Here is a 16064-nt window from a genome sequence, read left to right on the forward strand (position 1 = left end):
TACAGTGATTTAGTGAACCTTCTGTATGGTCAGCTTAATCCTTTAATGGACCGTAGATGCAGAAAATGTTGCTGCCTTCTTGGAGTTACTCTTCCAAAGTGAGCGTTTTTGTTATCTTATAATTTGGCTAATTCCTGCAAGTAAAAAATAAATTGCTGTTGACTAATTGATGTGTCACCTTTTTGGAAGGCAAGGTTAGTAAAACTGCCGTCAGCTGAGGGTTAGTCATGGAATTGAGACATTTGTTTTCATTTCTGTGTTTTTCCTATTGATGTTTGTTGGTTAGAAAATCACACTCATTTCATTTCATGTCAAAGTGAATGTCCCAGTTTGACAGTAACATTAAACCACTGCTCTCTACTGATGTTATCATTTAGATTCTCAGCTACATGTAGCCCCTCCTGCTACAACTTGTAATCTTGAATGTCCAGGAGTTGGCTAAGCTGAAATACTACTGTTAACATTGTAATGCTCTGATTGGCTGCATATTGTTCTAGTTGTTAATATGGAGTGCTACACTCCGTATCCCATCTTGGTAGGGGTGTCCCCTGTGATTTAGTGAAGTATAGCAGCTTCCAGCTGTCCACATTGCACTACTGAACATGCCCCGACAGGAAGTTCGTCTCTCAGCAGGTTCTTCCAGTGACAGTTGAACTGTAAAGATGTGATAACTGGAGCTGTAACCTTTATGTGCTCTCTTATATATAGATATATAAAATGAATGGAGGCGCAAAATATATATGAGCAACCTGTTCTCTGACATTGCTCACAATATAAGCATAGATGAATGTACTATAATAGTTATAAGTACATTAACTGTATAAGTTTTTCATACTGCTGCATTTAGTATCAACTGTGAGCAACTGTATATATGTATATATCATCTGTTACAACTAATTCAGAAATAAAACCAACAAATTGGTTAAGTCTAAAATTTTATTGTGGTTTAACATCTACTACCAACTCCGCTGACACCAATTACATATAACAGCATAAGTGCCCGGATAGGTTTCTGCCAATAGTAGTCACGTCTCATCTATGGCTTGTCTGTGTGTATCCAGTTTTGAAAAATTAATGCAATAGGTGCTACGACCATAGTCTTCAAAACCTATTGATCCTTTGTTCTTTGTGAAGGTATTCTTAAGTCTATCCCAAGCATGGTTAAATTGCTCTACTGTATTAGCCTCTACCAACACTGATGGGAGGCTATTCTACTTATCCACTACTGTGAAGTAGTTTTTCATCAAATTTCCTCTGAACCTGCTTCTTTCCAGTTTGAATACATGTCCTCGTGTTCTAATACTTCTCTTCCTTTGAAGAACGTTTCCCTCCTGTACCTTGTTAAAACCCTTCATATATTTAAAAAGTCCCCTTTCCCTTTCTCTGCTCTGAACTATACATATTAAGATCTTTTAGCCTTTACAGGTAAGTACTGGGTTGATGACAGCATCACATGATTGCCAACATAGGGGTAGATTCTTTAGAACAACGCGGCCCGCAGCCCGCTCATTATTACCGTTACTACGGTAATGGCTGCACATTTATTACCGTTACTATGGTAATTTCTCAGCTGATTTTTGCAAAAAATCTGCAGCAAAATTACTGTAGGAACTGTAATAATGCGCAGCCGCAGCTAATTGAATTTACCCCATAAAATGTATTTATCTTAATGCGCACTATTTATGTGGTGTTAACTTGCATGTGGCGCTTATATCAAATCATATTTTGCTCAGAAGCGTAACTATACACAGTATAGGTACCTACCCCATAGGATGAAAGGGGAGCTTTTTTTATTTTTAACAACTTTAATGTTGCACACACAATGTAATGGTGAGTACAGCTGGATCCTCAAAGGCCAATAGAATGTTCAGTATAACTGTCATTCTATGACACCACGTATGTGCATATTAATAGCATTTTACTACTAATGGGAATGTTACTGTGTATTATTACTAGCAATGTGCATATTATTGGCATATTACTACTAATAGGCATATTATATGTTATTATTAATGATGGATATTTTAATTACATAATACTATTAATAGACATCGTCATTACCATTAGTATTTCTTGCCATTTTAGAAGCATATTTATACTGATGGACATATTAGTGCTATTTTATTACTAATGGGTATATCACAGGGGCCATTGTGGCTGCCTATTATGTAAAAATGAGTGTGTTACACTTTTTGCTTTCTTCTTAAATATATTGTATCTGCGATTTTGTATCCATGGGGGACATTTCTAATTTCTCTACTGTCTTGGCACATAGTTGGTGCCTCCCTCATCAGCTAACAAAACCAGCTGCTTTGAACCCTCACAGCCGCTTGCAGGATCAGCTGTTTCAGCCTGAGGGGGTACAACACTTTTAAGCCACTCATAAATAGGCGTATAATTTAATTCCCACTTAAAGCATTGATTTCTGCTTACGGTATTTTGTTACATTTGAAATCCACACGTCACCTTTATGTTCAACATAAGACAAAATTAGAGATGCTCACTGACCCCGTGAAGTGGTTTTGGTTTTGAATCTGGATTAGCTTCCTGTTTTGGTTTTGGTTTTGGCAAAACCGCCCTTGTGTGTTTTGGTTTTGTATTTTTTAGAAAAAATACTAAAATATGCTAAAATCACACAATTTTGCTCTTTTTCTGTTCCTACATTCTTATTAACCTCAATAACACTAATTTCAAGTCATTTGCAGTCAATTTAGACCACCTCACAGGTCACAATATTATTTTCATACACTTTCGGACAAATACTGCAGCGACCTGGCTGGATGGTAAGCGACAGAGCAATGACACAAACACACGGCAGTTCCTAGCACATCTAGGACACATTGGCACACAGCAGTGGCAGAAAAGAAAAATGGGGGTACCCCCTGTTATGTTGGATTTTAAAAAGGAATTCAAAATTTACGAGATCCGAGATCCGACGACGTAACAATGACGTTTTGCCTTGTTTTCGATTCCGACGGCGCGCGACAGTACCGAGCCGGCTCACGAGCTGGCTCGAAACCCCTAAGTTCGGGTGTGTTCGGTTTTCAAGGAACCGAGCCCGCCTATCTCCAGACAAAATTGCAATTAGTTTTCCCTTTTTAGTTATTAGTTAATGAATTCTACTCTACCTTAATCTATTAAAGTCCTGTCTGCAACCAAAATACAAATTATGCTGTGTAATTTCTTGTAAAAATTGTGCACATTGACCCCCCCACCCCAGTTAACCAGAAGAGTCTAGACATCAGCCAAATAAGAAAATAAACATGTGTTGCAATATTTCATTCTCCAAATGCACCGCCACATAAACAGGTGATAAAATTAAAGTAATGCCATTGTGACTAGATCAGTAGAGAGGAAACACTGATTGGAGGATTTATAGGCAGACGGCAAAAACCAACTAAATAATTGATAGTGAATCCTGATAACCATGGATAGAGCACCAGTTTTATAAATAAACGGGCAACTTCAATGCTTCTGTATATTATTATGACATGGCTTTGTCTAAACCAGCCTTGACCTCTGACTTGCACAGAGAATATTAACCTTCTTCAGCTCTTTTGTGTTGCTTTCTGCATCAGGGAAAGTTGTCCTGCACGGATTGACTGTGATGGATGGCTTTCCAGAAAGTTGAGCTACCCTTGACTGAATGCAGATGGCCCAGTAAAACATGAATCCTTCCAGCACACAGTCTTTATCAGTTGTTAAAGTTCATCTGGGACCATACTTCCCCGTCACTAGCCTGAGACAGCAAGTCTTCTGTTTCAGCACCGTATCACATATTGTCCTAATGAATTCTTCTAGCACACTGGAGGCCAGATAAATGTACTGATATTAATGCTTTTTGGCAGTCTGGGCACGGTGCAGAGTTACAGAGATGCTCAGACGTTTGTCTCCGGAGTCCCGCGGTACAAACTTCTCTTTATGATTAAGTTGCTACATTATTTTTGGTGTTTTCCTATTTAATACATCAGGAGGTTTAATAAAGGTTCCAGATTGCAAGTGCTGGCCCCAGCGTGCACATAATTATTATATACATAGATCAATCTGTGTAACGTTGTCTGTTATCAGTTGATATATGGTGTAGCTGGATGGCTTAATAGGCATATGGCTTTTAGTGTTTATTAATTGTATTTTGTTTGTTTTTTTTACTTTAACCAATTGTCTAAAGAGTAAAATAAAAAAATAAAGAGATTAAAGGGGGAATATCAAAATATATTTTAAAACCTTTATCAGTTTTCAAACACAATCTTTAGAAATTATCAATCTGCGGTTTCTGTAAAATCTCATATCTTTAAAAGACATAAACTACATGTAGTTTGTAGTAAAATCACCGGTTTGAAAACCAAACATCACACACAAAAAGATCTCACAGGCCTTGTGTAAGTTTACTTTTTGATCGTGGTGATGGTGATGATGAAGGTGGTCATGATGGTGATGGTGATGATGATGATAATGATGATGGTAATGGTGATGATGATGGTGGTCACGATGGTGGTCATGATGATGATGATGATGGTGATGATGATGGTCATGATGGTGATGATGATGATGATGGTCATGATGATGGTGATGATGATGATGATGGTCATGATGATGGTGATGATGATAATGGTGATGGTGTTGGTGATGATGGAAGTGATGATGGTGATGATGATGGTGGTCATGATGGTGATGATGATGGTAATGATGGTGATGGTGATGGTGATGGTGATGATGGTGGTGATGATAGTGATGATGATAATAGTGATGATGATGATGGTGAAGGTGGTGATAATGATGGTGATGGTGTTGGTGAGGATGGTGGTGATGATGGTGATGATGATGGTGGTCATGATGGTGATGATGATGATGATGATGATGGTGAAGGTGGTGATAATGATGGTGATGGTGTTGGTGAGGATGATGATGGTGATGATGATGGTGATGATGATGGTGATGGTGATAATGATGGTGATGGTGTTGGTGAGGATGGTGGTGATGATGATGATGGTGGTCATGATGGTGATGATGATGATGGTCATGATGATGATGATGGTCATGATGATGATGATGGTGATGATGATAATGGTGATGGTGTTGGTGATGATAGTAGTGATGATGGTGATGATGATGGTGGTCATGTTGGTGATGATGATGGTGGTGATGATGATGATGATGGTGATGGTGTTGGTGATAATGGTGGTGGTGATAGTGATGATGATGATAGTGATGATGATGATGGTGAAGGTGGTGATAATGATGGTGAGGATGGTGGTGATGATGATGGTGGTCATGATGGTGATGATGGTGATGATGATGATGATGGTGAAGGTGGTGATAATGATGGTGAGGATGGTGGTGATGATGATGGTGGTCATGATGGTGATGATGATGATGATGATGATGGTGATGGTGATGATGATGGTGAAGGTGGTGATAATGATGGTGATGGTGTTGGTGAGGATGGTGGTAATGATGGTGATGATGATGGTGATGATGGTGATGATGATAGTGATTATGGTGGTGATGATAGTGATGATGATGATGGTGATGATGGTTGTGATGGTGTGGATGATGGTGGTGATGATGATGATGATGATGATGGTGATGATCATGATGATGACTGTCAAATTTGCACTCTGGATGATATATTTAAAGTTGTAAAAGCACCAATCAAACACATATTTAAAACACATTTTGATAATAACCCCATAAAATGTTGTTTTGCATGATAGTCACGATATACAAATAAGTAGCTCCATTACAAGAACGACTACTGTTCAGAATCATCATCATCATCATCAGTTATTTATATAGCGCCACTAATTCCGCAGCACTGTACAGAGAACTCACTCACATCAGTCCCTGCCCCTTTGGAGCTTACAGTCTAAATTCCCTAACATACACACACACAGAGAGACTAGGGTCAATTTTGTTAGCACCCAATTAACCTACCAGTATGTATTTGGAGTGTGGGAGGAAACCAGAGCAGCCAGAGGAAACCCACGCAAACACGGGGAGAACATACAAACTCCACATATCATTATACATGTAATTTCAAGTCAATGAGTTGCCCACTGGGTATTTTCAGTATGACACGGCCAACATCTCAGATGTTGGCCATGTCAACATCACAGATGAGCCCATTTAATAGAACTCAGATAGGCCTTCGCACCTGTGCCTCCCATCCTGATCCAAAGGCCTCAGTATACCTCCTCCATATAGTCTCAAACACAATGATACACCTGCACTCAAGCGCAATAAGTTTATCAGCCCACCCCTTTATACAGGTTTCATCGAACCTTATACCAACAGAATATGAAAATAAATAAATATGGAACAAGGCAAAACCAATAAACAAGTCCGTCCACAGAGATCAAATAATAAAATACTTTTTTGGAGGTCATATGATGGTATAGTAACAAATTTATTGATCTTTCTACAAAGTTCCAATAATGGAAAAAGTTTTAACAAGATCTTCCAGTGATGTATGGGAATATTGTATGAGTTGTGGTAGTACTCTTCAATATCTTTCCCCAAAACAATCAAAAACATCAGAATATAGTATATAATTTCAGATATTATAAAGTGCAATGTCCACCAAAGGCAGGGCTGTCACCGTGGTAAGTAGCATAAGTGAACATATATTTATACTGTGTTTACATCCATGTGTCACTAACACCCTTATGTGCTTAAACCCTACTTGCCTACTTTTGGCAAGTGTAGTCCGGGAGAGGGGCATGATTAGAGGGTGGGAGGAGGTGTGGGAGTGGGCCAACGCGGCATCTTGGCCCCGCCCCCGCGATGGAAATGCCGTTTGGTCGTGGGGGGCGGGGCCAAAATGACGCGATTCACCACAAATCGCGTCATTTAGGCTAGGCAGTTGTGGGATGCGGGAGACTTGCCTGCTCTCATGGGAGTCCGTGAGACTGACCCGAATTTCGGGAGTCTCCCGGACAGTCCGGGAGAGTTGGCAAGTATGGCTTAAACTTACCAGACATACTGGGCCTGATGCATAAAGAGACGTAAACAGTGATTTTGTGGGCACAACCAATTTTAAGGAGGGACCAGGGCTAGCAGGGGGCATTTGCTCGTAGTCATTCTATAGTAAGGGCGTGACAATCTCAAGCACACACAGCAGTGTCTGATTCAATCTCTGGGTAATATCAAAGGTTATTATATTATAACCGAATATCTCGCTACAGGTCTAGTCTAACTGCCGTTTACTAGTAATGACGGCTGAGTATGCATGCTAGGATATGTGTTTGCGATCAGGATCAACTGTAAAAATGTATTTTAAGTACAGTAGACATTAATTACATCATAATAAATTTATTTCATGGAAACATATTTTTTTTTATAAAAAAAAACCACTTTTTTAATATTTTAATATTTTGTCCTTATTAACTATCCTATTAACATGTAACATTAATTGTGTAGTTTTTTTAAAAAAAAAATTCTGTGCTTTCTTTTGTAAGTTTATATTCCTCATATGTTTTGGACATATTCTGCAGTGTCCTGCAGGCCTTATTGAATCAGAGCCATAATGTCTTAGTGCTTTAAATACATGTCATTTCCAATGTTCTTTGTAAATGAAGATCCCAGCTCATTTGGTAAATCAGCATAACAATGCAGGTGCAGATCAAAGCCCAGGTACTGTGCTACAGATTCTATGTGTGATTAATCAATGGAAGGAGCCAACAATCCCCAGCCAACGCGTTTCAACTTCTCAGTAAGTCTTTTTCAAGGCTGTCAAACATGTCTCTCAAACAACAATACAGAAATGGAAGTTGCTCAATCAATTTATAGGTTCACAGCAGGTGCTTGAAAGGGTGAGGTTATGCAGCAAGGAAACAATACAGAATAAAATCCCCCAGCAACACAGATGTGAACTATTCTACTGGTACATAAATTTGCACAATTCTCAGTTACACACATTTGCAATGTATGATAAGCCAGTCCTCCATATAGTCCCTCTGGACTGTAAATGCCCACAATCATGGAACTCAAACAGTATGACAGTCATCCGCACCTCAAGCTAGGGGGTAAATGTATCAAGCTGAGAGTTTTCCGGCGGGTTCGAAAAGTGGAGATGTTGCCTATAGCAACCAGATTCTAGCTATCATTTTGCAGAATGTACTACATAAATGATAGCTAGACGGAAGACTCTCAGCTTGATACATTTACCCCAAGATCTCCAAAAACAGGTCGCAACCAATGGGCCATCCAACCACTGAAATTTCCCACTGTAGTGCTCCTTTGTTCTGCCTCCCCTCCAGTTCGCAGAGGGGAAACAACATATAATCAATGTAAGAACATAAAAGGGCAAGAGGGCGCAGGTGAAAGCGGGGGGCATAAATACAAGATGCATATATACAATAGGGAATAAAAATACTAACCACAGAAGCGGCCACAGAGACCGACCCCTCGAGCAGGGAGGGGGGATGCCTCTTGCTCACCCTGATGCAAGGACTGACAGACTGGGTGAGCCTGATATAAACACAGGGGAGATACGGGGAAGGGGGGTGCAGGGCCACCGCTATAAAAAAAGAGAGAGAGAGAGAGAGAGAGGGGACAAAGAACTAGGGAGAGAAAAGAACTGAGAAAATAAGGAAAATAAAAAAATGTAAAAGAAATGCTGGTGAAATCAAACTAAACCAGTAAAGCATTGGTCACCCCAGGACCCTCCAACACCTGGCCATGACATCTCCAGTGACAAGAGAGAGAACCCAGTTGATGCATCTCCTTATAAACCTTCCCCAGCTCAGGCCATCCCCCAACACCTCTACTGATTGGCTGGCTAACTACAACTAACAGCCCTAGCAATATTAACTCTCGCAGGGCTCAACTTTTTCTTCTGGGGGCTTATATGCCCTCGAGCCGATTCCTGCCCTCTGCTATCCATGTGACAGTACAGGCGCTATATACTCTGCAAAGTGCTATTAACATTTTAAGTACCACCTAAGTGGAAGGTTTGTTGATTTTACTGATATTTCCCTTTTTATCCACCCTATTCCCTTTCTGCTATTTGATTGATTTACGTTTCTCCTGTGTTTGTTTGCATTATTATTTATTTATTTTTATTTATGTTGGTATTTTATTTCTACCTCAATTATTTTTTTATATATATTTATTTTTTTATTACCACTGTTTCTACTTGCATAGCCACACACTATATATAAACAACGAATAGACTTTATCCTGACGTTTACCAAGTCTATTTAGCCAGTTGCACTCCCTATACAGTATTTATTTATTTGCAGTACAGCCGCTGCTAGTCCTTTAGGTGAAAAGCTTCTTTTCACATGTTTCGCTCAGTTGCGCTTTTGCTTCCTGTACTGTAGACCGGTGCAGTTCTGAAGCAAGATTGCATTGTATTTCCTGCCCTTTTCTATATTCAAAAGTAGAGATGACCAAACTGGCAACATGTATTGTACAAAAATAAAATGTCATCAACATACTTATTTCATAGACTGAGAAAAATAAATAAATTCTATTTCAATATGGGTTAAGCATACAAAGTAAAACAGACTACGTAATATATTTGCTGCTTGGTAGGTTGCATGAGACAGAGTAATGCACTATACCTTATACAATTGTATTATATCACAATGTACATCTACAATAATCCAGCACAACTAGTACTGAATGTCTCATATCTACTGATATTCTGTCTCCTTGTGATGGAACTGCGTGAAATTGCAGACACATATTTTCTGAAAGTTCCTGCACTTCCTAACAGTCATCTCTCTCCATTGTAGTTATTCAACATAAAGTCATAAATCCTATGGCGTTTCTGACCTCCTCAATGAATGAGCATCTTAAGAAACTGCAGAGCTCCACATTCTGCAAATATTTCTGGTCTTGTGGACACTGATCCTCTGCAGAGACCCCCGCCTCTCTAAGCAGCCTTGCATACATCTGCTCACAGTAGCCTAGCACTACATCTGAATGCTGACATTTACTAGTAAAAAAAATACACTTTAGGCAGGTGGCTTGTCCTTAGTACCATAAGGTATTACTATGAAACTGTATAGGGCATGAAGAAGTCATTGATCTTTGTTATTTGTATGGCAGGACTTTCTTGCTACAAAAACTTTGATGTGAAGAATGTTGACTTTGCCGATTTCTATGAAAAAAAAATAGTTATTGAGCCTTTATTAATAAAAGACAAATATATAAATCATACTTGTCGACTTTTAATTTGTTACCTATGGGAGATCCCGAAGGAGGGGGCGTGGCTGGAGGGCGGATGGCGGTGGGATGGGCCCCCCAGTGAAATTTACATTTTGCCCAAGGATTTATTTCATACTTGCCTACTCTCCCGGGAGTCTGAGAGACCTACCCGGAATTCAGGGTTCTCCTGGCTGTTTGGGATAATATAAGCTACTGGATTTGAGATATTTTACAACTCTTTCTTTTAAGACTGTTTCCATCAATTTCCCTACGACCAATGTTAGGCTCACTGGTCTGTAGTTGCTGCCTCTTCCTTGCTTCCACTTTGTGCAGTAGGACTACATTCGCTCTTTTCCAGTCCTCTGGAATTATTCCTGTAGCCAGTGACTGATTGAATAAGTCTGTTAATGGTGTTACCCACCTGGCCCCATTAATTTATCCACATTCGGTTTTGAGAGCTCTGTTAGGACCGTCTCCTCTGTAAATGTTCTTGTATCTACCTCATTTTTATGAGACTCCTTTCCGATCATTAATACACAAGTTATTATCCATGTCAGGAACCGATGCATCTCTCAGCCTGAGTTCTGATTGGCTGTGAGCACTGTTGTTCTACAATAAACTCCGACGGTCATTCAGAGTTCACTATAGGACAACAAACTGAGACTCGCAGACAGTGATAACTTTCTCTGGTTCTCGGTGCGATATCTTTCAGCAAAAGTCAGGTTGTAAGTGAGTGCTACACTTACAGATCTCTGGAATCAGAGGACCAAGCACTTATTGCAAGACCATATGACTGTCCCGCAAATATTTGGATGTTTGGCAGGCATAATAAAGTAACACCAGGGGTGAATTTCTAATTTGAAAGCCTGTAGCAGTCTCGTCTAGTGAGGCATATAAAACATCAAAGCTGACTGGTTGCTATGGGTTACAGTTGTACTATGTTGTGAAGTATCTCCCTGAATAAAATATGTAATAAAGGTTTACAATGCTTTGCACACCTTAAAATTTCCGTTTTTCGTTTATTTATTCATTTGCACAACGCTTCAGCTCATCGGGTTATCAGGAAGTCATTGATAAATAAAGTCAACGAGGAAATGCTACTATGGTGTGTTCAGTGCAAGCTTAAAAAAGGAGCAGGGCTAAGGGGAATATTTACTAAACGGCGGGTTTGAAAAAGTGGAGATGTTGCCTATAGCAACCAATCAGATTCTAGCTATCATTTATTTAGTGCATTCTACAAAATGAAAGCTAGAATCTGATTGGTTGCTATAGGCAACATCTCCACTTCTTCAAACCCGCAGTTTAGTAAATCTAGCCCTAAATTTAAGTCTCTTATCATCCCTCTTAATGAAACCTTCTAAACCATCATCATTTATCTTTTATTCATTTATTATATAGTGTCTTACAAACTATCATTTAGCTCCAATGGGGCAGGGACTGATGTGAGGAAGTTCTCTGTACAGTGCTGCGGAATTAGTGGCACTATATAAATAAATGGTGATGGTGAACTTAGACTCATATTCGATTGTGTGCAATTTTTTAAACGCTAGTTGCTTCATATTGCTCTCCTTAACGAATCAGGCCCAATATATGTAGAATTGGTAGACTATGTACATAGAATATGAATATTTCCATAAGTGCCAAATTTGGGATCCCCCGTAAGTCCTGCATGTGTACATCTGCTGCAAGAGGCCAAAATAAATGACAGACAACCAATCCGCATGATTTAATTACATTTTATTACCATTTAAGCAGCATATGTACAATTTATTGGCCACCAAACCAGCGCAGCCTTTACACTGTTCACAAATGTCAAACTGCTTCCATGTAACTGAACATGACAGCTTCTCTCTGAAATACGTGACAGCAAATGGACATTTACTTGGATGACATTTCACGCAGAGGATTCTGGGTATTGCAAATGCCCTCGTTAGCAACTGCATTAACCGTTTGCCTCCCAGACAGAAATGTGAAATATCTCAGAGATTATCTTGTGCCATTGAAAAGGTAGAAAGCAAGTTTGGTCCCCAAGCATGATTGGCGAATTGCCCATTCCGAATAAAAGCTGTAAAATAAATTAAAGTCTACAAAAAATAATTCTTCAATGCACCGTTCAATAATAAAAATATAAAAACATCCCACCTGCTCGGGCATTACACAGTTTTGGGATTGTAACATGTTGAACTCCTAGATTGCCCCTTAGAAATTAGAAACTCTTACATGGTTTGGTTGCAATCTTGCATTAAAGAGGTCTTGAGTTTCTCTGGGAGCAACCAGAATATAGAAGACAAAGCTTCAGCGCTCCAGCTTTTGTTTAGCTACGTTTCCCATGATGCATATCCAGATGACAGTTTGTTGAGGGTTAAGGGAGATGTATTCCAGCAAGATGTGCCCTCTTGACAACATGAGATGGATTGAGACAAGGGATCTGTGCATCCAACGTCAAAGTGGAATATTCAGATTCACTGTTCTGAGTAACACATAGAACTAACTAGAACATTCAATTCCCAGTCCTAAAACCAAACTTTAAAATGTGTTTAATGTCCCATGATAATATGAAACACACATTTTAGTTTCGCAAAACCTGTGACAGGAACATCTCAGGACCAGATTTGCAGAAGAGGAAAAGTTGAACTGGCAATGTTTAGTATGTGTAGTTTAGTATGTTGATTATAAACTAGAAAAGGGATGTATCGCAAACTGTAAGAGCCTATTTTCTAGTATTTGTTCTGCTATATAAATGTGTTTCCCAAAAACATCAGGGGTTTTAAAATAACTGGTAGAATGTAGGTCATTTAAAACAGGACATTACTATTGTTGAATTAACCATGTAGGAAGAGACACAGCATGGAGATCTCCCCTCTCAGATACCAGATCTCCAAAGTTGGCAAGTATGACTAACAGGCCCCAATGTAATTTGACTACTGAAATTGTGGCACCAAATTGGAAATTGCTCCTATCATTTCCCTGGTCCAGCGGTGTAGCTTCTGCTGAGGCAGGTATTAAGATAATATGAAACTAGTTCCCATCTTTGGGGTGTATTTATCAAACCTTCTATAAAGGAAAGTGGAGGTGTCGTCCATAGCATCCAATCAGATTCTAGCTATCATTTATCTAGTACATTCTAGAAAACAATAGCCAAAATCTGATTGGTTGCTATGAGCAACACCTTCACTTTTCTTTTATAGAAGGATTGATACGTCCACCCCTTTGTCTTTTCCAAAAATTAGACTTGAGTATTGGTGGAGAATCCCGAATTACCATGTATATGACATATTAAGGTACGGTTAATGGTTGTTTAAGATTTGGTACATTATTAAGGTGCTATAATCCGTTTCTATTTATACCATTATACATACATAAAGTGGAACGTCTGCAATAAAAACTACGAACAGCATCATTGCTTTGTTTCCTGATAGGAAAAGCAGAGGCTTCGATACCTCACAACACAATAACACTATAACACTGCTACCTTTATATATTTGTTGGTCATGCTGCAGACTCCATGGCATCCCCCGCAAGTTAAATACGTAAAATAGGGTTTTACACACAACACAGAGATAATCATGGCAAATACAGCCATTCACTAGACAATCTGTCCTACGGATGAACACAGCCTTCTGTGCAATCAGGTCTACCCTCCTGTACAACAGCTGAACAGAATCCCACCTCTTCGTTAGCATCCGAAGAGTCCACTGGTTGGATGATCTGGGAGCTTCACTTATAATACAGTAGATGTTTAAGTCCAATGGGCCTTTGACCCACAACCTAAAGGGCCAGCTGCAGCTTGGTCATATTTCTTTGATGCATGTTGTGGTGACGGACCAACTCGTCTGACCTGGCAAACTTCTTCTGACAGCTGGGCCATCGGCAGCTGAAAGGCTTCTCACCTGGTAACGTGAAAATATCCAGTTACCATGGAATTACAACTTTGCCTTAAGACGACTAAAACAATTGGCAATTTCACAAAAAAACATAACCTAACGCTTGATTTGAGTGCAACACCTTTTAAGAAATATTATTCAAATTCTATTACGTGTCTTCGTTTGCACATTAAATTTGAGGGAAAGGGACTAATTATTTAAAGTGCATTTGACCCAACAAACACTGGAGGCAAACATTCTGTTGTCAACATTCCGCATATCATTCATTAGTAACTAGTGACATTACTGAGGCAGGAGGCATACAGTGGCTCATGCCTCAGTAATGTCACCTATTCATAATGAATTGGAAAGCTATAGTGCAATGGCAGAGGAAGAGCTATAGTTCATTATCAGTAATGGAAAGAAAGAAGTAATAATACCACTGTATAGGTCATTGGTACGGCCTCATCTACAATACTGTGTTCAGTTCTGGAGGCCATATCTCCAGAAGGATATAAATACATTAGAGACTGTACAAAGAAGGGCAACTAAAATGGTGCATGGCCGACAGCACAAAACTTATCCGGGAAAGACTAAAAGATGTTAATATGTGTAGTTTGGAGCAGAGAAGGGAAAGGGGGGACATGATAGAAACTTTCAAATATATCAAGGATTATAACAAGATACAGGATGGAAACATTCTTCAAATATCAACCTTAAATTTCAGTGTACAAATAAGCTATCAAGTATTTGTGTGCTACATGAAAAAACAGTCAGTATTTAACTTATGTGCAAAACAGAAAACTAATTTGCACCCCTTGCATTGTAACATGGTTTTGTCCACGAGACTGAAATAAGAAGTTTCTCAAGTTAAGATCCTTAATGAATCAGGCCCCTAGTTATTTGTACATTGTGGTGATTTAGTGAATTAAAGCAGTAATTCCAAATCCAAATTAGCCAACTTTTTAATCTATTGTACAGATGCTAATACTAGGACAATACATCAACGAATAAATGTGAATAAAGGCTTACGCACTTGTTTTACCTGTATGAGTCCTGGTGTGTGTCTTCAGGTGATCAGACCGGGAGAACTTTCTCTCACATGTTTTACACTGAAAGGGTTTAACACCTGAGGACAAGAAACGGATAATGTGAATAAGGAGACTTTACAGTATATTGCTTTATTCTATTCTAGTATTCTAGTTACATGACCCATTGACCTGTGAATCCAGTGTTAGACATGTCTAAGCGTCCAGGTAGATATATATTATAAAAGGTAAATTAAAACAATAAGTTTACTTAGTTGTAATGTGCATCACATGTGAGGGTCCTGCAGACTTACTATTATTAAAAGCAATATTCAGTTAACAGACTTGTCCACCTTCTTGTGACTTTAACTTATTGCCTTGTAGGCACCCTCTTCTGTCATTTTCATCTACTGTATGTATTTACTTAACCAAGCAGCAGTTTATTTTGTTGTTCTGATATTTGAGACACAGTTGTCTCAGGATATTATTGTATACACAGTAAGCAGTATTGTGTCATAGCAACAAAAATAAGCAAATCTGACTGATGATATAAAACATGATTGAAACACAGAGAATGAACCCAAAAAGATAAAGCAATGTGTTTAGCAGCAGTTACAGGAGTTCTTATGCAAAAGATCGGCAAATGACAAACTTTTGAAGGTGGTAAACCCCTTTACTGCAGTTGTCTCTTTGCTTACTATACCGTAGTTTTCCACTCTCCCGGAATGTCCGGGAGACTCCCGAATTCTGGGTAGTTCTCCCAGACTCCCGGGAGAGCAGGCAATTCTCCTCCAACCTGCCCGTCATGAGCCCAAATGACGCAATTTGCGGCGAATTGCATCATTTTGGCCCCGCCCCCTTCGGCCCTCCCAACACACCCGCTTCTCCAGAACCTCCCAGAGGGCAATAAAAGAAAGTTGGCAACTATGATCCATACTGATACAATCTTCTCCAAGTTATGTGCTGACAGCAGTCAATTAGATGCCATTATTTCAGCTTCTACACTTGGGACATTGTG

At 39.3% G+C, this 16064-nt stretch overlaps 1 protein-coding gene across 3 annotated transcripts in view; it reads right to left on the bottom strand.

Annotated features, from left to right (window-relative positions):
• Positions 1 to 11875: 11875 nt before the first annotated feature.
• WT1 (WT1 transcription factor) overlaps positions 11876 to 16064 on the bottom strand; it is a 45369-nt gene continuing 41180 nt past the window's right edge. For 2 of the 3 annotated variants that reach the window (XM_075188049.1, XM_075188047.1), the window contains 2 exons: positions 15055 to 15147; positions 11876 to 14045 (listed from right to left, as the gene is read on the bottom strand). In XM_075188049.1, coding sequence (XP_075044150.1) covers positions 13924 to 14045; positions 15055 to 15147 — 215 coding nt within the window. In that variant the 3' untranslated portion in view covers positions 11876 to 13923. The remainder of the gene's footprint in view (positions 14046 to 15054; positions 15148 to 16064) is intronic. The other variant, XM_075188048.1, reaches the window with a different exon arrangement.

This window comes from Mixophyes fleayi, chromosome 10 (genome assembly GCF_038048845.1).
Source record: "Mixophyes fleayi isolate aMixFle1 chromosome 10, aMixFle1.hap1, whole genome shotgun sequence".
NCBI lineage: Eukaryota > Metazoa > Chordata > Amphibia > Anura > Limnodynastidae > Mixophyes > Mixophyes fleayi.